Raw genomic sequence first — 23729 nt, forward strand, 5'->3', positions numbered from 1 at the left:
ATTCTATGGATTTGTTTTGCTAAGAAGAACTATATTCAACTGTGTGTAATAAATGCACAAATAAATGTGAACATCTTATAAACAGCATAATTAACTTTACTCTGGATAGTAGTAATCTTTGAAGTTCCTAGCCAATTTGCTCCTCTAATTAACACCTTTAGGCAGTAGATGGCACCATTATGTGAACAACTGAAAACATGAAATGATGTTATATGTTACAGCTAGTCTAAATATTCAATATGAACTTATACCATCTCAGACAAGTGACTATCCAGTATCTTCTTAAAAACCTCCAGTAATGATTTCTGGAGGTTGTTAATTGTCCTCACTGTGAGGAAGTTTCTTCTTAATTCCAGATTATTTCTCTTCTTGATTAGTTTCCATCCTTTATCTTTTGTCCTGCCCTCCAGTAGTTTGGAGAATAATTTGATCCCCTCTTCTTTATGGCAACCCCTCAAATATTGGAATACTACTATCATGTCACCCCTAATTCTTCTTTATTTTAGACTAACCAGACCAAAGCAATATTGAAAGTTTTATTGAAAATGTAATATATCTCAATTGTGGCTAGTCACTTTAAAAAAGTTCCTTCTTCTCTCTCTCTTTTTTTTTTAACTTGATGCATATATGATTCAGAAGATATTACAAATTGGGGTGCCAGTGCTATTTGCTGTAAAAATGCATTAAAGTATTCTCTGTAATAATGCCAAAATAATGCCATGTTTTCAGATATTTGGAGGGGGAAGTGAGTTCATTGCAACTGTACTACAGTGATCAAATAAAATTATCAGATCAAAAAATATGCAACCACGTCAATATTGCATATGATTATAGAATAGAATAGAAGAATAGAACACTTTATTTGACCAAGTGTGATTAGATGCCCAACATATTTGTCTCTGGTGCAGAAACTCTGCAAGTAAAGAAATCAAACACGTTATGACAAGAGAGGGATTTCGGAAACCTCTCCCTGTCTCTCCCTCTCTCTCTCTCTCTCTCTCTCTCTCTCATCATCTCCATCTCCACTTCCACCATCTCTCTCTCTCTCTGTCTCTGTCTCTGTCTCTGTCTCTCTCTCTTGTCTCTCTGTCTGTCTCTCTGTCTGTCTCTGTCTCTGTCTCTGTCTCTCTTCTTTATCTCTTCTTCTGAAAGGAAATGTTTTACTGCTGACCTGCATTGAGACAGTGGGGAGGACTACTTGAATTAGGGCAAAATCTACCTTAATAAGATGTGAAAAATAAGCACCTCAGGGCTGTAGCAAATACTGTATTCTGCATTGCTACCAATCATCACTTAGATTAGAAGAACACCCACAATTGTGATTGGAACATTAAAACGGTGTCTTTTTTTTATGGGCATTTCTAATCTGTCAGTTGAAAAATTGGCACTGAACCTTAAGCTTCTGAAATCAATAGGCATCACGTCCTGTATATATATTTGTGTGACCTAAATGCCCCCATGCTGTGAAAAGTTGAAGACTTATGAAGATTGCACAACTGTTCCAGAATATTGACCTATGAAATGACAATCACTATTAAGAGAAGGAGAGTGAATGCAATGCAAATTACAAATACGGAATACAGAAAGCTTTTGTTGTTGTCATTCAAAGTTGAATGTTTTTGTCATTCAACCATTTCCTTCCATTTGCCAGCACTATCATGCTTCTGTTTTTTCCCCATCTGTATAAACATCACAGTCAATTTCTATTGCCAATTGAGAGGCAGGGATTTTGTGGTGGCTTTGAATCAGTGGCGGATTACGGCTCACTGCTGCCCTAAAGCACTGACAAATCTTGATGCCTCCTCACTCCTTTGTAGATACTGTACAAACGAAGCCATATTCTCAACTCAATTCTGGAGAACCGGTAGTGGAAATTTTGAGTAGATCGGAGAACTGGCGAATACCACCTCTGACTGGGCCCAACCCCGCCATCTATTCTCTGCCTCCCGAGTCCCAGCTGATCGACTGGGTCTTATTTTGTTGCCCTGCACAGGAGAACGGAGCTGGAAATCAGGTTAGTGGGGTGGGGAGGGAATGGAGATTTTACAGTATCCTTCCTCTGCCATGCCCAAGCCATGCCCACCAAGCCATGCCCACAGAACTGGTAGTAAAATATTTTGAATCCCACCACTGGCCTATTGCCCTAAGCATGTGCTTAGTCTACTTAATGGTTAATACACCACTGCACTGAACCCTGCTTGATGCTATCTCTAATGTACTGTAGTAGACTGCATAAAGGATCATTATAGTTTTACAGTCACATAGACTATACATTTAGCTAAATCCAAGGAAGAGCTACTGTAGTTGCCCAGCGCCGTGTGACACATTTCTTCATCAGACGGTGACATCTGGCATATTTCTCTTCTTTCCCCTTGTCCTTGTTAACTTTGCTTTCCGAAAGTTTCTCAGGCTTACTGGGGCAAAAGACTGCTGACTCTTGTGTTTTTCAGACTGACACACATTCCTTTGTGGCTTAGAATTGCCAAATGCATAGTTAAACGTTTAGAAATCAGCGTCTGTGTCAGAGGCTGGCAAATAAAAGCCTAAAGTGATTAAATCAACAACATACGGATGACCCTGAAAGCACATACCAAGCTAAACAACTATGTTGTGGTGAACCTCTTTCACAGCTACAGTTAAGATGCATCTTTGCTTACCAGATATGGGCAAAAGGGGACATGTCAATATTAAATGTGTAATGTAGTGGTTCAACAGGAGGTGGAGAAAGCCCAGTCCATTTTCAGTTGTGAAAATCACGGAGTGACTGTAGAGCAGTCACTTAACAGAAGAGCTTCTAGTCCAACTTCTCACACATGCAGGATACCCTATATTATTCTGGTCCAATGGCTGTCTAGTCTCTTCTTAAAAACCTCCAGTGATGGAGCACCCAGAACTTCTAGAGGCAAGTTGTTCCACTGGTTAATGGTCCTCACTGTCAGAAAATTTCTCCTTAGTTCTAGGTTGCTTCTCTCCCTGATTAGTTTCCATCCATTGCTTCTTGCCTTGCCTTCTAGTGCTTTGGTCAATAAGTTGACCTGCCTCTTTTTGTGCCTCAAATATCGGAACATTGTCATCATGTCATCAAACTAGACATATCCAATTCCTGAAACTGTTCTTCATATGTTTTAGCCTCCAGTCCCCTAATCATATTTGTTGCTCTTCTCTGCACTCTTTCTGGAGTCTCAACATCTTCTTATATTGTGGCAACCAAGACTGGATGCAGTATTCCAAGTGTGGTTTTACCAAGGCATTATAAAGTGGTACGAACACTTCACACGACCTTCATTCTATCCCTCTGTTAATGCAGCCTAGGACCACATTGGCCTTTTGGGCAGCTGCAGCACACAGCTGGCTCATATTGAAGTGATTGTCTACTAAGATTCCTAGATCCCTCTTGCAGTTACTGCTATTCAGCCATGTTCCACCAACTCTATAACTGTACAATCATTTTTCTTTTCTTGCCTAGGTTTAAAACCTTACTGTCAGCCCTAGTATGGCCTGGGCCTGCCATTCCAGCAGGGAACAGAGAAGCTGGGATTGCCTTTTCCATGGAGAACCCAGAACAACATGGCCACCATGACGCTAAACCCACCGGACCGCCAAGCCCACACCAGACCTGTATACTGCTGCTGACATCAACACTGAACAGCTGTTGGGCAGCCACATGCCTGAAACAAAAGTAGACGACTGCGCACACGTGCACTGACTTTGGCTGGCGATGGAACTCTGCTGGCCTCCCTGCTTAATGTCTACTGACTCGGCTTAGGGAAAAATGGAGGGTGGGGCGCGTGTGAGGGTGGATGGGCGGGGCCTACGGAACAATTTCCAATTGATGGATGTCAGTTCGTGACGGTGTTTGTGAGGGAGATTTAAAAAATTACAATTCAGAACTGTGTTTTGGTGTTTTCCCCCCCCCTCACATTATGTTGGAACCTGACACTTACTTTTCTCACAATTGAATTTCATTTTGTTAGATAGTGCCCAGTGTTCAAGTCTGTCGAGATCCTTCTGGATCATGAGACTATTTTCTGAGGTGTTGATTATTCCTGCCAGCTTGATGTTATCTGCAAATTTGCTGAGTTTTTCTTCTACTCAGTCCAACATTTCACAGTGTTTTTATTGTGAAGGGGACAAGGCATAGCAACTTCCTCTTGCAATTGATACCCATAATGAAAATTTTTTAAAAGTGAAAGCCAAAGAGGGGTGTAATTTCCTTTCATGTATGCAATGATAGAAAGATTACAGCTGTGTTGGATTTTATTCAAACATTAAGTGCTGTAGATATCCTTCTGCACTTACAGTGGAACTAATTAAATCCTGAAAAATCCATGTTTGCTGGATTTTGCTATGACAGAATCGTACATTTCTAGTAATTTCTACTTTTGAGTTTGGAATAGTTATAAAAAGATACATCTGTCCAAATTGATCAGAGAGTTGACTGTCCATGTCCAATAGACTGTGGTGTCTGTTTCACTGGATGGCCTGAAGTTCCTCTTTCCTTTTTAGTGAAGTCTAAACTCCAGTTGTCTCTAAGCATTGGAAGGGTTTTCTCCTCTCCAACTAGTTCATCCTGCCAAGCTTTTATGTTGTCTACTGATCGGCAGCTGCCATTTTTATTTTATTTTCTTGCAGTTGACATAAAAACGGCCCATTAAGTCAGTTAACTTTGCTTACTCATGTTTCCACACCTGTCTGGAAGCTCATTACTTTGTTCAACTTTTACCAACTGGAGGTTTTTAAGAAGAGATTGGACAACTATTTGTCTGAAATGGGTTATTTATTTATTTATTTGATTTGTCAATCGCTTGCAAGATAATAGGTATAAGGATAAACATAGTTATGAATACAAGAAATGAGCACATATAAGAAAAATAAAAGAAACAATAGGACAGGGATGGTAGGCACTTTGGCGCGCTTATGCATGCCTATTATTATTATTATTATTATTATTATTATTATTATTATTATTATTATTATTATTATTATTATTATTAGCCCCAATCCAGGAGTCTTCACAGGCAGTTGCTTTTTCAGCAAACTATTTTTGTGTAAAATTTACGTTTTACCGACAAAGAAATAAAGGGAAACTATTTTTGTGTAAAATTTACGTTTTACCGACAAAGAAATAAAGGGAGACTAGTATAGATCTATTTCAACTTATTTAGCTCTCATCAGCTAGCCATACCCTTCTGGGATTCGAACCCAGGCTCCTTGCATATTAGGTAGATGTATTAACCTCTAAGACACAGGCCCTCAGGGGAAAGTAGATCAGGTTGCCCTGATTAAAAAGAACAACAACACTTAATCTTTCCCCTGGTATAGCCAACAAAGTGAGGAGAGTCTGTGGCCTTGAGGTTAATACAACTACCTAATATGCCAGGGAACTTGGGTTTGAAGGGTATGGCTAGCTCTGTGATGGCACGCAGAGCCCTCTCTCTGAGCACATGAACCGTTGCCCCAGCTCAACTCCGACGTGCATGCGCGCACACACCTCCTGCTGGCCGGCTGGTTTTTGGGTCTCTGCCGTGCATGCGCAGGGATGTGGGGGTGGGTGGGGCACGCACAGAGGTCATGCATTCATGTGTGGGGGCGGGAGGCTCACATGGGGGTCTTGCATGCATGCATACATGCATGCGTGGGGACACGGAGGCGCATGCACAGGGCACACACACATTGCATTTTGGAGAGTGCACACTTGGTACCGAAAAGGTTAGCCCATTAATGGGCTAGCTGATGAGTGCTAAATAGCTTGAAATAGATCTATACTAAACTATTATTTCTTTGTCGGTGAAACATAAAGTTATTCTGGATGGTTCCTTAGCTTTCCTCGCCTGTCCCCAAAGTATTGCAAAGGTTACCTTCCCTTTTTTCCTCGTCTCTGTTCAAATCTTTGCAACCTAGTCATCTATAAATACCACTGAAGCATCATCACAAAATCTCCAGAACTGCAATGCCTACAAACTTGAATCTATTGAATGACTGATTGATTGATTGATTTTATTTGGTTTGTCAATTGCTTACAAGATAATAGGTATAAGTAAAAACATAGTTATGAATACACGGATACATATAAGAAATATAAAAGAAACAATAGGACAGGGACGGTAGGCACGTTGGTGCGCTTATGCATGCCCCCTACAGACCTCTTAGGAAAGGGGTGAGGTCAATAGTAGACAGTCTAAGGTTAAAGTTTTTGGGGTTTGGGGAAGAAACCACAGAGTCAGGTAGAGTATTCCAGACATTGAACTCTCTGTTTGTCTATATATGGCACATATATTCCTCTTGGCTTCTGGGTGCTCACTAAGAAAGGATTTTTCAAAATGACCATCAGAGCATTAGTATTTTGTATATTATTATTATTAACATGCTCTGATGCTAAGGAGTTCTACTCCCCCTCCCCACCTGAAAAGAAATCTGTTCCAAATGAAAAACACAAGCAGAGGAGAGGTGTTTCAATTTCAGTTTTAGTTGAGCTAAGCCATGCCCAGGCTCCTTGCTGTCTCCTTCTTGCTCACACCACAAATACTATTTCAGTTTCCATGTTTCAGTTTACAAACAGCCCTCAACTCTATCACACACTGACAGGATGCTAGCCAGATGAATACCGAGGGATGCTGGTAGGCAGAGGCATAACTTCCCCCCTCATCTTATTTTCCTCCCCAAAAACTAAGCCCGATCACATAGTTTCATAGCGAAGCACGGGTATAGAGCTAGTGTTGAAAGGAGAAAGTACAAGTTTCACCAAATGGTTCTTCACTTCCATATCGCTGAACTACAGGTTATTAATTCATCCATTCATTCTATTTATATAGCCTTCCATCACAGAACAAGTGACTCTAGACCAGTGGTCCCCAACCACCGGGCCCCGGACCGGTACAGGTCCGTGGATCATTTTGTACTGGGCTGCCGGTTTGCTTGGGCGCCGCCATCTTGTTTCGACGGCGCTTGAGAAAGTGCTTCCGGGTGAGCTTGTTGGTCGTTGGTTGTTGGAAAGCGGCGTTTGGGTGCTGAAGGAATCCTCACGCCTTAGTTTCGTCGAGGGGGGGGCGGCTTCAAACAAAGAGCCGTCCTGATGGCAGTGGAGTCTCGCGTTACTCAGGAGGAGATTAAGAAAGAGCCCGAAAAGCACAAAAAATGTACAAAGGAGGAGTTGAAGGTGGCGGGGAGAAGCGGGGGATGGCTGGCTGGCCGGTCGCTTGGCTCGCCTTGCCTTGGTCGTGCGTGCTGATGCCGGTACCGGTCCGTGGATCCTTTTGTGATGCCAGTACTGGTCCGTGGTACAAAAAAGGTTGGGGGCCACTGCTCTAGACAACTTCCCTTCCTTGCAAGAAAGTTTTTATGGAAGTTCATGGAATGTAGGAATGAAGGAACAACCTGTTCCCCTTGTTTTAATCACTCTAGCATCAGAGCAACAATAGTACAATCCAGGGAGAGAGAGAAAAGAAAGAGCCTGCATAAGTATTACACATATGTGTAAGAACAAGGAAATGGGGTATGAAAGGAAGAAGGAAGCAATGCCTAAAAGAAAACTACAAGCAGACTCCATCCAAACTGGGGCCACACAGCCAGCAAAGTTTCCCTTCTCTGCATATATGAGAAGCACAAGAAGTAGGAACGAGCCCATCAGAACCTGCACTAGTGATAAATTCAAATTCAAATTCAGAATAGAGCTGAGAGGGACGCTGGGATGTTTTCTAGTTCAACCCCCTGCTCAATCAACAGGCCCCATACCAGGGGTGTCAAACTGGATTTCTTTGAGGGCTGGATCAGGCCAGCTGGGTTGAGGGGGGGCCGCAGAGATGGGATGGACACAGAGTGTCCGCTTTGAGATTCAGCTGCCACAAAATGGAAGGGTGGGTGGGTGGAGGAGTTGAAAAGTTCAAGGTTATTCTGTATGTCGTACTAAGAAAGTCCAGTTGCGGTCAATTGGTTCTGGTGATTTATGAAGCGTAGAAGTGGGAGGAGAGAAGGTGGATTCTGTGTAACGTGCGAAAATACTTTCACTTTGGGAAATTGCCTTAGAGGTACCAGATCTGTTCCTAAATAAATCAATTGGAGAGAATATGTCTCGGAGTGATTGATATCATAGATACTTTCTGGATGTCTTACACAGAGGTGGGTATTCAGCAGGTTCTGACCAGTTCTGGAGAACCAGTAGTGGAAATTTTGAGTAGTTTGGAGAACCGGCAAATACCACCTCTGACTGGCCCCTCACCCATCTCTTCTCTGCCTCCCGAGTCCCAGCTGATCAGCTGAGTCTTCTTTGGTTGCCCTGCACAGGAGAACGAAGCTGGAAAGCAGGTTAGTGGGATGGGGAGGGAATGGGATTTTGCAGTAACCTTCCCCTGCCACACCTGCCAAGCCACGCCCACAGAACTGGTAGTAAAATTTTTTGAATCCCACCACTGGATGGACACCTCCTGCGATACCCTGCCAGCCAAAATGGGGCACTACTGGCCAGTCATTTGCTATTTCCAGGCCGGTCCCGTGACCCAAAATTAAGCACCCCATGGATCAGAAACGGCCCACGGGCCTTGAGTTTGACACCCCTGCTCTATACCATTTCAGACATGTGGCTGTCCAGTCCCTTCTTAAAAACCTTAATCCAGAATGAGCATTACCATGGGTGTCTTGCCAACAGACTCGGGGTGGGATTCAAATTTTTTAACAACTGGTTCTGTGTGCGTGGTTTAGGTGGTGGGCATGGCTTGGTGGTCATGTGACTGGGTGGACATGGCTTGGTGTTCATGTGACTGGCTGGGCATGGCCAACTCAATATCACTCACATTGAGGCACGCATCTCCTCGCTTGGCCTCTCATGACTGTGGGTATGCTGCAACAGTCGTAAGTGTGAAAAATGGTCATAAGTCACTTTTCTCAGTGCCATTGTAACTTTAAATGGTCACTCCACACAAGCAAAGTACCAGCAAAGGAGGGGGAAAAACTCCAGAGAAGTTCCTGAGACAGGAAGTCTAGTCCTGCCAAGAATGTAATAAGGGTTAACGGAGAGGCAGTTTCTGTCAGCAACACCAGAATGTTTCCTTCCTGTCTTCCTTACAGGATTAGGCCAGTAATTTCTTCTAACAACCGGTTCTCCGAACTGCTTAGAATGTTAACAACCGGTTCTAGCGAATAGGTGCGAACTGGTGGAATCCCACCCCTGAACACACTGCAATTCAGACCAGCAGGTAGTCTGTACAGGTAGTCCTTGACTTACAACAATTCATTTAGGGACTATTCAAAGTTACAATGGCACTGAAAAAAAGTGACTTATAACGATTTCTCACACTTACGACTGTTACAGCATCCCCGTGGCCGTGTGATTTACATTCAGGTGCTTGACAACTGCTTCTTTTTTTATGATGGTTGCAGTGTTCCTGGGGTTGTGTTTTTGCAACCTTTTCAAACTTCTGGCAAGCAAAGTCAAGGGGGAAGCCAGATTGACTTCACAACCGTGTTACTAACGTAACAGTTGTGGCTGTTCACTTAACAAATGTGGCAAGAAAAAGGCATAAAACGGGGCAAAACTCACTTCACCAATTTCTATCTGCAGGGGTGGGATTCAAAAATCCCAACAACCAGTTTGCTCCCATGGTGGGCACGGCCTACCAGAACTTCCTGTTTCCGGATTCCGATAGGCCTCCAGAGCCCTGGGGAGGCTGTTTTTGCCCTCCCAAGGGTCTGGAGGCTTTCCCTGGGCCTCTGGGAGGATGAAAACAGCCTCCCCCAGGCTCTGCAGGCCCTCTGGAAGTTGGAAACAGGCCCGTTTTGCTACTTCTGGTTTTTCCAAGAGGGCTGTTTTTTTGCCCTTCTAAGGGTCCAGAGGCTTCTCCTGGGTCTCTGGGGGTGGGGTGGGGTGAAAACAGCCTTTCCTGGGCACTGGAGGCCCCCTGGAAGCCAGAAATAGGCCTGTTTCTAGACTTCCAGAAGGCCTGTTTTCCCTTCTCCAAGAGCCTTCGCACAGACCCTGCATTTACCTCCATCGAAAATGGGTTGCATGGAGATTCCTGGGAGGGGTGGGGTGAGGCCAGCTGGTCAGTTGAAGTACCAGTTTGGCCAACCAGGTGTAACTTTAACACCCGGTTCGCCTGAACCGGTAGAATCCCACCCCTGAGTATCTGCCTCTCACATTTGATTATAATTTGGGCATTTGGGCATGCAGCCACTGCCTTAAAACAAGGAAACCTTAGTCTTTGCTTCTTCACTATTCATTTCTAAATTAGCCCAATCTGCAGTTTACATGGTTCAGTTTGGTATGCCAGAAAACAATTGGGATGTGCAGTTTTGACTATGCGGGGAATATGCTTCCAGTGGACTGAAGCAAGAATCAGATCATCTGTAACCACAGTTTTCTGTGAGGGTGGAGGATGGGGGCAATGGCAGCTAAAGAATGTGGGTCACAGACAATTTTCGTCCCATAAACTGTCATCCTGTAATTCTGAATAATTATTCTATTCCTGCGGTACACTCAGCTATTTTTCCAGGAGGAGAATGAGAGGCAGTGATTCTTGCACCATGTTTCACACCGTAGTAGAATAACTAACTGTCAGGTTTCTAGCTGAAGGAGGACAACATGATATCTGGAAACCTTCCAAGGTGTGTTTTGTTACCTAAAAGCAGACATATCTGTGAATGTTAATGGGGGTAATGTGGGGTGAGTGATTGTTTGGGAGACTGAAAGTCAGACAGGGATGTACAGCTGGTCTGAGAAGATGCAACCCAGTTCCAGATGTGACATCTGTGGGAAGGAAGCTTTTCAAAGAGACTCTGCTTTAATTAACTCATTATAAGTCTGGCTGGAATTTTCTGTTTTTAAGCCTTTTCTATAGCTTTTGAGGATTGTAGGCTTGGCTTTTGATGCTATAAATAGGAATAGACTTTGGCAAAACCTTGGGGCTTGTTCAATGGGTTGTCGCATTTTTATTTTTATCAGAAGCCTTTATAGGAAAGGAACTGGATGTGAGGTATATTTTTCCAGAGGTATTTGATTAACAAGATACCCTTCAATATCGAAACAGAATTTCAATTCTGGCTTCAGTTTTTATGTTGATTCTCTAATTCCATCCTGAAATGAAAGCGAACTTCTATTCCCCAAAAATAGCTGGGTAATTCAATGTCTGGAATACACTACCTGACTCTGTGGTCTCTTCCCCCAAACCCCAAATAACTTTAACCTTAGACTCTCTACTGTTGACCTCATCCCTTTCCTAAGAGGTCTGTAAGGGGCGTGCATAAGAGCACCAAAGTGCCTACGTCCGTTTCCTAATGTTCCCTTTTATTCATATCCATTTCATGTATTCATAATCATGTTTATACTTATATCTGTTATCTAATACATGCTTGACAAATAAATAAACAAATAAAAAAAAATCCCCCAACTCTACTGGATAATATGTTGATTCTTTCTTTTACTGTAAATGGCTTCCATACAGGTTTGAATTTTTCTCTTAGGAAAAAGGCCAAATTTCTCATCTTCCAAAGCCATTATAAGGAATATAGAGTAATTGGTGAATTATTGGACAACGAATAGCGCAGAGCAAACTTGTTAGTAAATATTACTTACTGCCTCAGATTGCAATATCAAACTGCTTGGATTTATCCTTCTGAATATCCATGATACCATGGTCTAATTATCAAGCTGAATATATGCAGTGAAAATAGCTAATAAAGATCTACAATCATCAACCTTATTTACTATTGAAGAAGGCAAGTGGCTTCTTCTTTCTTCTGAGGCAATATAAATGGTTAAATAGTGTCTGTGAGATATTGCTGTCCAGACTGATAGAGGACTTATGAAAAGGTTGTGAACCATTGGCAGAATTGTTGTAAGTTGGCCAACTATTTATGTAGACTTTGCCATAAAAGTGAGGATGGAATTGTATGTGAGGACCTCAGCACTTTCATTGAACATATGTGGGCATTTCTTTGAATGGCATTATCCATATGGCTCCAGAGAGGTGGAATTAATTGAAAATGTCATAATATCTAGCCAATGATATATAGATACATGTTTATCACTTGGTATCTCAATTCTTGTATGTCATCCTGGTAGATCTGCTTCATTCATTCATTCATTCATTCATTCATTCATTCATTCATTATTTTTGTGTCGTTGCCTGATACAAACCATGAAATAAAATATTTAGGGTATAGTATTTTTCTATCTTGAGTTTATTAGACTTTTATTTTGTATTAATGGTGTTAATGGTTCAATTTATATTTTGTATCAAATGGAACTATTTTTGGTAGATCTTTGTATATAATAAACTAAATATGAAAAATTTTCTAAGATTATAATTTTATCCCAGGCTAGGATTAATGAGGCCTTTCTGAAATCTGCATGGCTTATTGCTGCTTTGATTTGCCAGATACATGGACCTTGATAGGTTGGAAGTTCAAATTGGATTGTGGTGGAAGGGAAAAAAGAAATCTGACTGCTTTATCACTACCATCCTAGTTATGAAAGGAGAACACAAAGATATAAAAACAAGTTTCTCACTTTTAAAGTCAGATAGGATTCCGTTTGCCATGCAAATGGTAAATCTTACAATTTTACTCCTGAATAGATGAAGAGACAAGGATTGTCTATTATAGTCAGTGACTACTTAATATAAGGAAGATGGCTACATCAGAGATAAATTTGGGACAATACTTGACCCCCAAATGGGACAATTCACTGTGGCCAACTTGCCATGGCCACCTCGATGCAGCTGACTTGTTGTGGTACAGCTTACTGTGGCCAGCTTGCTACAGGACAACTTGCCACAGAAAATAATGGATAATAATATAATTCTTTATTGGCCAAGTGTGATTGGACACACAAGGAATTTGTCTTGGTGCAAATGCTCTCAGTGCATATAAAAGAAAAGATACATTTGTCAAGAGTCAAGAATCATAAGGTACAAACTTAATAATAGTCACAGGATACAATAAGCAATCAAATCATACTAGGAAACAGTCAATATAAATCGCAAGGATACAAGTGACAAAGTTACAGTCATACAGTCACAAGTGGGAGGGGATGGGTGATAAGGAGTGATGAGAAGATTAACAGTAATAGTAGTGCAGACTTTGTAAATAGTTGGACAGTTTTGAGGGAATGATTTGTTTAGCAGAGTGATGGCATTCGGGAGAAAACTGTCCTTGTGTCTAGTTGTTCTGGTGTGCAGTGCTCTATAGCGTCGTTTTGAGGGTAGGAGTTGAAACAATTTATGTCCGGGATGTGAGGGGTCTGTAAATATTTTCACAGCCCTCTTTTTGACTCGTGCAGGATACAGGTCCTCAATGGAAGGCAGGTTGGTAGTAATTCCACACGGAATAACTCAACACAAAAAATGTTACTTGCCACTGTTTCTTTGACATAATTTATATTTTTGTCAATAAAAATAATGTCAAAGAAACAGTGGCAGATAACATTTATCACACTGAGTTATCCTGTGTGGAATGTTCTGTTGTGAGTTGTTCCATGGCAAATTGGCCACAGTGAGTTGTCCTGCGGTGACTTGGTCACACCGAGATGATTGCGACGAGTTGGCTAGGGCGAGATGGTGGTGGTGAGATGGTCACAGCAAGTTGGCCATCCCAAATTGTCTTAGACCCCCCACAGAATTGCTATATAGGTATTTTCTGTTCAGAGAGTTCATAGAACATCTGATAAAACTAAATCAGACTTACTTTCCTATACCTAAAATTTCCATCGTTAGCCTTCCTGAGGAATATTTCCCCAAACAATGGATTGAACACATAGGTGGTCCTTGACTTAATAACTGCAATGTTTGCTTCATGATTGCCACCTTTGCTTAACTACCATCACAAAAAAGTCATAAAAACAGGTTCAGTCATATAGTGACCCATTTTATGATGGTCACAACTATCATAAATGCCAGAGTCAATTACCGTTGTAAGTCGAGGACTACCGGTGTTGAAAGATAACGATCGCTACCCACACACTGTAATTTTACCTACACCTTTGTCTTCATTTTCCCAATCTATTAGTCAATTGTACTTGAATTACATTGAACAAGAAATTGCTGCAACAAACATCTATGAAGTATATAATAATTCAAGATTTAACAGCTAAAATATTCAAATAAGAAATAATAATTATTTTTCTTGGTTGGGACATCCAGTACAAATATGCAGGAAAGTCTCTCTTAAGCATTCATCATTGATTACAATGGAAGATTTATCACAATGCTGCTTTGAAATAATGGACAAGCCCTCTTTCTAAAGTCCAAGTATAATGGGTAATTTAATAGATAATGAATACATTATTCCACATTATTGCAGTCAAATACAAAGAGTATTTTGGATACTTTTGGAGGAATGTAAGAATAGCTTCCTGTTACAAGGGGATCCATATATATTGGAAGCCCTTGTAATTTCAGGTTAAGGCAGAAACTGAGAAGAGCTAGTTATGTTTCTCTCAAAGAAATTAGCTTTATTAATCAAAAAAGTAATTTATTCCAGTATCAAAGCAGTAACTAGATCTAACTTCATTAGGGAGTGTCCAAGGGGTTTCTAAATCAGGGGTGTAAACTCAATTTCATCGAGAGCCACATCAGGGTTGTGTTTGATGTGGGCGGGCTAGGGGCACATGACTGGGGTGGGCGTGGCTGGGGTGGGCAAGGCCAGCTTGCATCACTCATGTCAGGGGCGCCTGTGGTGGCCCAGGTTTTTGGCTGTGACGGCATCCTGCAGCCCTCTGCCAGTGAAAATGGCAGAGACACTATTAGCCAGTCCTTCACTGTTTCCAGGGCAGCTCCACGGGCCAGATCTAAGCATCCAGCCTGCGGCCTTGTGTTTGACATCCCTGATGCATAAATCCTCTGCATGTGTTCTACAAATATTTTTTTTTACACCCAAAGTAAGTAAAACTTCTTAAGCCTCAATCACAATAAGACTTCTTCAACCTCAGTCACAATAATACACTGGCAAACAACTGATATAAACTCAAGGTAAACTGTTCCAAACTCGATTGAAGAAAATACGACTTCAGCAACAGAGTGGTCAATGCCTGGCACACCCTACCCGACTCCGTTGTTACAGCCTCAACCCCTCACAGCTTCAACCTCAAACTGTCTACCGTGGATCTCACCCCATTCTTAGGATGTCCTTAAAGAGGGTGTCCATGTTTGACAAACAAACAAAATAAATAAATAAAATCTTAACCGACATAATCTTGCCATCTAAAGAGATGCAGTCTACTTCTAATCTGGGGGCAACATCAGAAGTCAAGTAAGGATTATGTGCTATAATTTCAAGAATTTTGTTGGCATTTATTCAAGGACTGACACTTTTTTTTGTAAATAACCATATACCCAGTAATCTTCTTCTTTTTCTCATAATCAGACATTGCTAGCTACATACATTGTCATTCAATATAATTTGGCAAATTATATTCTTCTTATGATATTTCAAAAGCCTTTGAAGTAGCATGAATTGTGGCTGCTGTAGACCATTTTCAATCTATACTTCCCCTCCTTCCCATACGAAAATGGTTTTGACACGATTTTGTTTTATTAAAGTTTATTTCAAAGCATTTCTCATGTGAATAAGATCAAAGTTAGTTTTCTAGGGGGGAAATGGTGAAAGGAAAATGGCTCCTCAATAGTGGAGCCAACAACGGGGGGACTTTCGGTTTGAGCTTCTTCGGCGACAGACCGAAACCTCATTTCTGCGAGGCTTCGATCCGTGCTCGCCACTGGAGCACCCTGAGCCGGCTGATTTCAGGGCTAAGCCACCCCGTAGAGGTGGTGAAGAAGGGGGAGACTGCCTGCAGGGTTGAGGAGAGCCGCATCTCTCCTCCCCAGCTGGCCATTACTCCCTTTCCTGAAGGCGGTTGTAGCAGTGGTCAGAAATGGCCACCACAAAGAAGAACTTGACCGGAAAAGAATGTGCAGGAGGAAGATAAGAACAGAAAGTTTTGGTTGACCGGGTCAAACAGCAAAAGCAACAAATAAGATACCCTGGAATTGAAACTATTAAAAAAAAACAATAACATTGTTCTCTAAGAAGATTTTTAAGCTGCGAACGAGAGAGAAAAGGGAAAAGATTTTGTTTTTTTCCCCTCCTTTTCCTATACTGACAGCTAAGAGACTTAAGCAAGAAATTGGAAAAAAAATCCACTTTGACATTAATAGGCATTTAATGCTGAAAATAAAAAGTCAAAAGCATAATAAAGATTTCTAGATAATCAAAAGCTTTTGAAAACAGGAAAGGAGAGAAAAAGAATAAAAGGGCAGGATCTGGAAGGGAGGAGACTGCCTGGAATTAAAAAGAACTTACAGCAAAATCTCAACAAGACTTCCAAAAGATACATTTTAACTGAAATATCGCAACAAAAACCCCAGGAAGAGAAAGTGGAAAAAGAAATAAGAAGAAATAACTTGGAACTATTTGGATTACTTGATGATTTCTGGATTTTTGGTTATTGTATTTGAATGACTAAAATCAATCGGGTGTTTGTTTAAAACTGTTTAAAATGGCTCCACTTTTAGAAGAACTGAAAATGGAACTTAAAAAGTACAAAGAAGATGCACAAGAAGGGAGAGGTTCTTTTGGCTTTGTATTTCAGTTTTTAGAAATGGAGATTTGGAACTATGAGAAACAACAAGAAATGCCTGCAGAACAAGAAGATTGCGACAAAGAAGAAGCCATCTTTAATGAACAAGTAATCTTAGGTGGGGGGAAAAAAGGAAAGAGGGGAAAGAGAATGGAAAGTTTAAGATTGGGAAAAACAACTCAAAAAAAAAATAGAGTGAAAAATAAGTATAAAATCAGAAAGCAACAGAAGAGGGAAATGCAGAAGAGAGAATTAGAAGTAGAGAGACAAGGGGGTAAAAAGGGGAGGGAGAAGAAGAGAGGGAAGAAAGGAAGGAAAAGAAGTTATAAAGGACAGAAACAAAATATAGAGAAACAGGGCCTATTTAGAGATAATGGGTGAAAATTTAATGGAAAAGGGGTTTCTGCAAAGGTACATAAGATAGCATTGTTATATTAGAAACAGAAATAACTTTAGAAAATATGAAACAATGTATGATTAAAATGTTTGATAAAATAGCTATCGTAATTCAGTGGAATGCTTGTCAATAAATAAATGTAACAAAATGAATATTTAATGATTTACAAAACATATGTGAAGAGAAATTAATTATGGAGATTATATGTGTCTTTAAGGAAGTATGATATTTAATTGAAAAGAAGTCTTAAAGATGTTAAGATTTTAATGATTATTAATGATAGAACTGAATTGGAATGGAATGAGGGTTTATAATTACATATATTTATAACCTTTTAAAAAAAGAATATAGTGTGTATTATAAGAATGTACCAAGCAGAATTCGATAGGAAGTTATGTATTATGTATTATATTGAAGGTATATATTGAAGTTTAAATAAGAGTTGAATGGATGTAATTAAAAGATATAAAGATGTCATACTCCAATTAGTAACTACAGGAGAAAATTTGTTTAATGAGAAAAGATAATATGAAATTGAAACAGAACAGACAAAAGTATAAATATAATGATTTGAATTGAGATGAGATCATTAAAATAAAATTGAGAAAATTAAAAGAGGGGAAAAACTATATAGAAAATGTAGAATAGTATAAGATATGGAATAGAACACCAAAAGGAGCATGAAATTGAGTTTTCTGTCTGTATAAAGAAGTTCAACCCAGGACCATGCTATTTTCAAAAAAGATGTTTTATTTGTATTTTGTATGCGTGAAAACCCAAATAAAACTTTATTTTTTTAAAAAATAGTGGATCCAACAACTGGAATGAAGAGCTGGCAAATAGACTGGCACTTTATAATTCCTCTCTGGGAATTGTGTTCCAGGCAGTTGCCCCTCATGAGGAAAGCAGAAGAAACAGTTGCCAGGAGGTTTAGAGCTCTGGAAGTTGAGGAAGAAGCCATTTTGCTCAAATCACAGTTGACACCTTCAAAAGGACATTGGGTTCACAAATTTCCTTTGAAAATAACTTATTAATGTTGCTAACAGCTTATTAACTGCTTTTTTATTATTAGGAAACTTTGGGTCAATAAGTTTTATAGCACTAGGTTAATTTCCCTTCAGTTCTTAGTAAAATACATTTGAAAATACAAGTTTAAAGACATTAAACAATGAAAAGAAACCAAGTTTTAGGACATTACTTTATAGGAATAAAATCAAGATTACTAAAAGCAAAAGGGTTGGTTTATTTGCTCAAAGCTAACATAAAATATGTTGTTATCTTTGTTAATCTTTAATGGGCTTTTATTGATCAGGATTGAAATGATAAGATTTTAAGGATTTGATTATTGATAAGAGTTGGGATATAGGAAGAAGAGATATTTGTTGTATTTTAAGAGAAAGTAATAAATTACTAAAATTGCTTATACATATGATGAACAGTAAGTCATTTTTATATATTTATTTATTTTTACTATACTATTATTTTTTGTTTCATTTCATTTTTTTACATCTTCTATTTTTTATTCTTTTATTTGTTTATTCTGTATTAGTTCTTTATTGTTGTAACCATAATTTTAGCACAGTTACTATAAAAAGATAATAAGTCAGATTTCAATTCATTACCCAAATAAGTAAGCATTTGAAGAACCACAGAATTCCTGTTAAGATTAAAAAGTAGCATTTCATAGGATTTCAAAGGTATTAGTAACATACCTATTCTGACAAGTTAAGGGAAGAAGACAAACTATTGTCTTCTCAGCATTGAGCTGTGGTGGCACAGTAGTTAGAATCCAGTATTGCAGGCTAATTTCAGCTCACGGCCAGCAGTTCGATTCTGACTGGCTCAAGGTTGACTCAGCCTTCCTAGGTGGGTAAAATGAGAACCCAGATTGTTGGGGGCCATATGCTGACTCTGTAAACAGGTTAGAGGGGGGTGCAAAGCACTGTGAAGCGGTATATAAGTCTTAAATATTATTGTTTGTGCTAAGTGCTATTATAGTTTTTAAAAAAACTAGGATATCTTCTGAAAATATATGGCTAAAATAAGGAACTGCTTGCAGTCATTTTGATTTACTAGTTATTATAATTAATAAAGAATCTACATCCCCAAGATAATAACAGCTGTGTGGAACATAATGCCTGTTCTGTCCTAGGCCTCCCCCCAAAGCACTAAGTCAGTTCTGAGTCCCGGTAAAAACCTCGTTTATTACATTAATGTGAATTTCATTCACAGTCAGCCAACAGCTTGGCAAACAGTCTTGCAAAGGTATACTAATGAGCTTAGATCTTTATCAATCCTGCAACGCTGCTTGGTAAATAGTTCCACACTCACTGCTGGCAGGGAAGGGCTGGGCTCCATGAGGCTGGAACAAACAAACGACCAAACGAGCAAGTAGTTTCCTGCAAGAGCCCCATCCTCTTTTCCTTCTCTTTTCAACCTGATGGGAGGGGCCATTCATCATTCACCTATGGCCTTATTCCCATGTCGACCCTGAGTTCTTAATTGTGCCTTCCTTTTGGCAGCTCTGTGCATGAGCAAGCTGGGAACCGGTTCCAGAAGTTCCTCCGCCTCACTGCTGTCCGAGCCTGAAGGCAATTGATGACTGCCAGCCTGCCCTGGCCCCATCTCTGCCTCTGATGCAGAGCCCACATCCGAGCCTTCCTCAGCCTCCAGGTTCTTCCCCAACCTCCTTACTACTGACTCTGCTGCCGGCTCCGCCAACCGCCAGTAGGCCACAACAATGCCTGTGATAGTGGTTCATATACAGGGGTGGGATTCAAATTTTTTAACAACCGGTTCTGTGGGCGTGGCTTAGTTGGTGGGCAAGGCTTGGTGGTCATGTTATTGGCTGGACGTGGCCAACTCAACATCACTCACATCATCTCCTCGCCTGGCCTCCCATGACTGTGGGGATGCTGCAACAGTCGTAAGTGTGAAAAATGGTCATAAGTCACTTTTTTCAGTGCCATTGTAACTTTGAATGGTCACTCCACACAAGCAAAGTACCAGCAAAGGAGGGGAAAAATACTCCAGATAAGTTTTTGAGACAGGAAGTCTAGTCCTGCCAAGAATGTAATAAGGGTTAATGGAGAGGCAGTTTCTGTAAGCAACACCAGAATGTTTCCTTCCTGCCTTCCTTACAGGATTAGGCCAGTAATTTCTTCTAACAACCGGTTCTCCAAACTGCTTAGAATGTTAACAACCTGTTCTAGTGAATAGGTGCCAACTGGTAGAATCCCACCCCTGTTCATATATACCCCAAAATCTAATAGGTATAATCATTACTTTCTATGTGCACTGACTGCCCACTTTCCAAATACCTCGACTTTTTTTTTTTTTTTTTAAATCCCCTTTTGTTCTGGTACTGAACCAGGGGAAAAAAAAAAAAGAACCTGCACAACAGATTTTTGACATTATGGAATATCCTAGTTTCTTCAAAAATAAACTATACTATAAAGTATAAGGATGGAACCATGGTTTGAGATACACCCTCCCCCAGCACACACACACATATTACACTTTTTTCTTTTAGCTCACCTTAGTCTTTGGTTTTGCTCCAGAACCAGCCATTGGAATAGGAAATGCTTTATCTGCACCATAGAGAAGAGGAGGTAGAGGAGGTGATGGTATGTTCATTTGCTGATTATTTAAAGGAATAATGTCGACTGAGCCTCCAGGAAGTGATTCTGAATCCTTTAAAAGAGAAGATAAAATTCTTTTTGCTGTTGTGCTGTTAACTTTGTGGAGTACATTAAAGCATATTCATTTTCTTTTCCCCTGCCTTACTGTACTAACAGTGCTGTCCATATATCTGCTCTTCTCTTCCTGAACAGTACTTTAAAGATCAAAGCTTTGTTGTCCTACAAGAAGAAAAGAATAAATGTAATTTTGTTCAGGAGTTTGGAGTTTCAAAATTCTGGCCTGTTTTCTCCTGATAATTCCTGTGCGTATCATATTATATCTTCATCTTTTGTCTTTGGAAGCATTTAAAACCTCTTGTAACATCTGGAAATCTTTAGCCAGTTGGAGTGACATCATCAGATGAAACCTCATGCAGGTGAAGTCTCTTCTCGCTTCTTTTTTTCCATTTAAAATGTGAACCAACATACGATAACATTCTTTTTTTCCCCCCAGGGTTTTAAGCCCTCTGTACTATTTTACAAGGAAGGATCACAAGCCAACATACAGTCATGGCACCCAATGAAGTCCCTTTGAATACTGTAGGACGTGCCTATCAAACTGTTTATTGGGTTATACAGGGTGCATATGAAGTATTTGCCATTTCGAATTATGGGTAACAATGCATTTAAAAAAGATATAATAATCAAATGCATGTTTCCAGCTGCATAAGCTAAGAAAAAAAATTCTTCTAGGGAATCATTCAAAATATGCCAACATCTTGAAATTTACAAGTGATTAGCTCATTTTCTTCCTGCTTAGTCTTTAGCAATATGCACCTGTCATTCAATTACCTTGCTTTACGTATACAGTTAATTTCTGTAGCCTTTCTTTGGAGGACTCTAGTGAAAGATTTAAGTGCTTTAAAGAACCCAATAAACAAGTACTGTATGTAGCAGAATCTCTGCAATAACAGTATCATATTTTCCACAATCTAATGAAATTTAATTCAATCAGTTTAAATAGCACCCGATTCAATCCAATTCCTAAGTATTATTGAATATTATAGAAATAATTACTTATCCTTTCTCTATAATCCTTTGGGCACAATAAATCTAGGTGGACTTATTTGGGCCCAGACACTGAAATTCTTTTTAGAAAGATAGGATTTTTAAGTGGTCCCTGAAACTTGTTTCAAATGTATAATAGATAAAACTGAGGAAAACTGCATCTCACACTTCCAAAGCATTTCCAATTCAGCACCAACTACATCAGATCATGTGATTGGTTTGACTTTAATTCCACCTTTAAAAATAGAGAAGCTCTGGCAAGTTTGCAAAGCTTAGACCAGGTTTGGTTTAAGAGTCAAGCATGGAGAAAGACCAAAAAGGCAGAAACAGAAACCAGGTCTGTCTTGTTGCCTTCAGATATTCTAGACTAGAATTCTCAGGAGGCACAATGAGAACAGTAATTCTGTGCCTCTGGAAGACAGCGCTAGATCTAGGAAACAGAACAAGAAATCTATGTTGGTTTTTAGGTTTTGGAAACTGCAGATACTTGAGCTGAAAGGACAGTGAAGGGGAGTGAGAAAAGAAAAAGAAGCAACAAGAAAAACGCGGCAAGTAAATATAAACAACTGGGGGGAAAAAAGGTTGAGCAACCAGACTTACAAGGATGGATTTTTGTGGTTGTGTCAAAGTGCCGGAAGGTGAGGAGCTTTCGCTGAGAGCATTTTCAATATCTTGATCCAGCTGATCCAGTTTCAGAATGAGTAGCACCATGGAATCCAGTCGTGACTGATCTTGGTCTCTGACTTCCTGGGGATTAGAACACGCAGTTACAGAATCTGAAAAGGGCACTTCTGGGAAGGAATAAAAAACGCTCTGTTCTCTAATTTAACAAAACAGAGTTGAATAACAGGCAACAAGCTCACATTTGGGGAGAAAAAAAGGAGGAGGAGAAAGAAAGGGGTGGAGGGAGCACTTTGCTGCATTCTCTCATCAATGCATTCTTCACTCCAAGCCTTGACTGTTCACTGTTTCCCTCCATTTTGCATCTCTGGCTGGAAGCAGATAGGAACTAAGCTAGCTTAGCCGAGATCCCTACAGTATAGCCCAATGCTTCCTTTCCTTACCATTTCCCCGCCCTTGTTCTTGCTACCTGAACACCTCCACTTTTGATCAGGCAAGCCACAGACTCACAACTGAGTCCTGCAGGTTTGTTGGAAAACTTGCAATGGGGTACTTTGAATTCTGGCATGTAATAGGAAAGGAGCATTATTTAGACTGCAGTCCATCTGGCCTCCTTCTATATGAGAATCATCCCGCACAAAGCATCCAGATCTAAGGCCAAGGCATAACTGATGAAAGAGCCTTGATTTATAATTTAGCAGATGGAAATTACAAATCCAATATGGCTGAAACCTATGTTGTTCATTCAGTGGTGGGATTCCAATTTCTTTACTACCCGTTCTGTGGGCATGGCTTGGTGGACGTGGCCGGGGAAGGATACTGTAAAATCTCCATTCCGTCCCCACCCCACTAACCTGCTTTCCAGCTCCGTTCTCCTGTGCAGGGCAACCAAAGAAGACCCAGCCGATCAGCTGGGACTCGGGAGGCAGAGAATAGATGAGGGCGGGGCCAGTCAGAGGTGGTATTTGCCGGTTCTCCGAGCTACTCAAAATTTCTGCTACCGGTTCTCCAGAACTGGTCAGAACCTGCTGAATACCACTTCTGTGTTCATTCCTGAGGAGTCAATGCCATGACACCATGTTTATGAAATCAGCATGGACTTTGACTAGGAACATATGTATTGCAAGGATACAGTAGGCCTGATAATATGGGGACATTGAAATATCATGTCATGGATGCCATTCTGCTAGCCAACCATCACAAGTCTGACATTAGCAACAGGGGGGAGGGAAAAGAGAATTGGAATGTAGGGAGGAAGTAGTGGGGGAATGGAAACCAAGCTATGCTGGCCCAAGGTGTGAGAAACACCAGCCAAACCAAGGTCAACCATCAGAATGCAGAATTGGAAAGTCCATGAACTGAGGGTCCACTACCCAAACAATATACAAACACCTAACTGGGCATTAACAGGATAACATGGCTGGGGAAAAGGAAAAGTTAATTGTATCATTTGCTCGCA

General features: G+C 40.4%; 1 protein-coding gene across 2 annotated transcripts in view; it reads right to left on the reverse strand.

Annotated features, from left to right (window-relative positions):
• DLC1 (DLC1 Rho GTPase activating protein) overlaps positions 1 to 23729 on the reverse strand; it is a 353871-nt gene that overhangs the window by 233238 nt on the left and 96904 nt on the right. For both annotated transcript variants that reach the window (XM_087963600.1, XM_087963599.1), the window contains exons 3-4: positions 22250 to 22396; positions 20499 to 20654 (exon numbers count right to left, since the gene is read on the reverse strand). In XM_087963600.1, the coding sequence (XP_087819726.1) occupies positions 20499 to 20654; positions 22250 to 22396 (303 nt within the window). The remainder of the gene's footprint in view (positions 1 to 20498; positions 20655 to 22249; positions 22397 to 23729) is intronic.

This window comes from Notechis scutatus, chromosome 4 (assembly GCF_049901735.1).
Source record: "Notechis scutatus isolate UNSWTSFEM ecotype Mainland chromosome 4, rNotScu1.2, whole genome shotgun sequence".
Lineage (NCBI taxonomy): Eukaryota > Metazoa > Chordata > Lepidosauria > Squamata > Elapidae > Notechis > Notechis scutatus.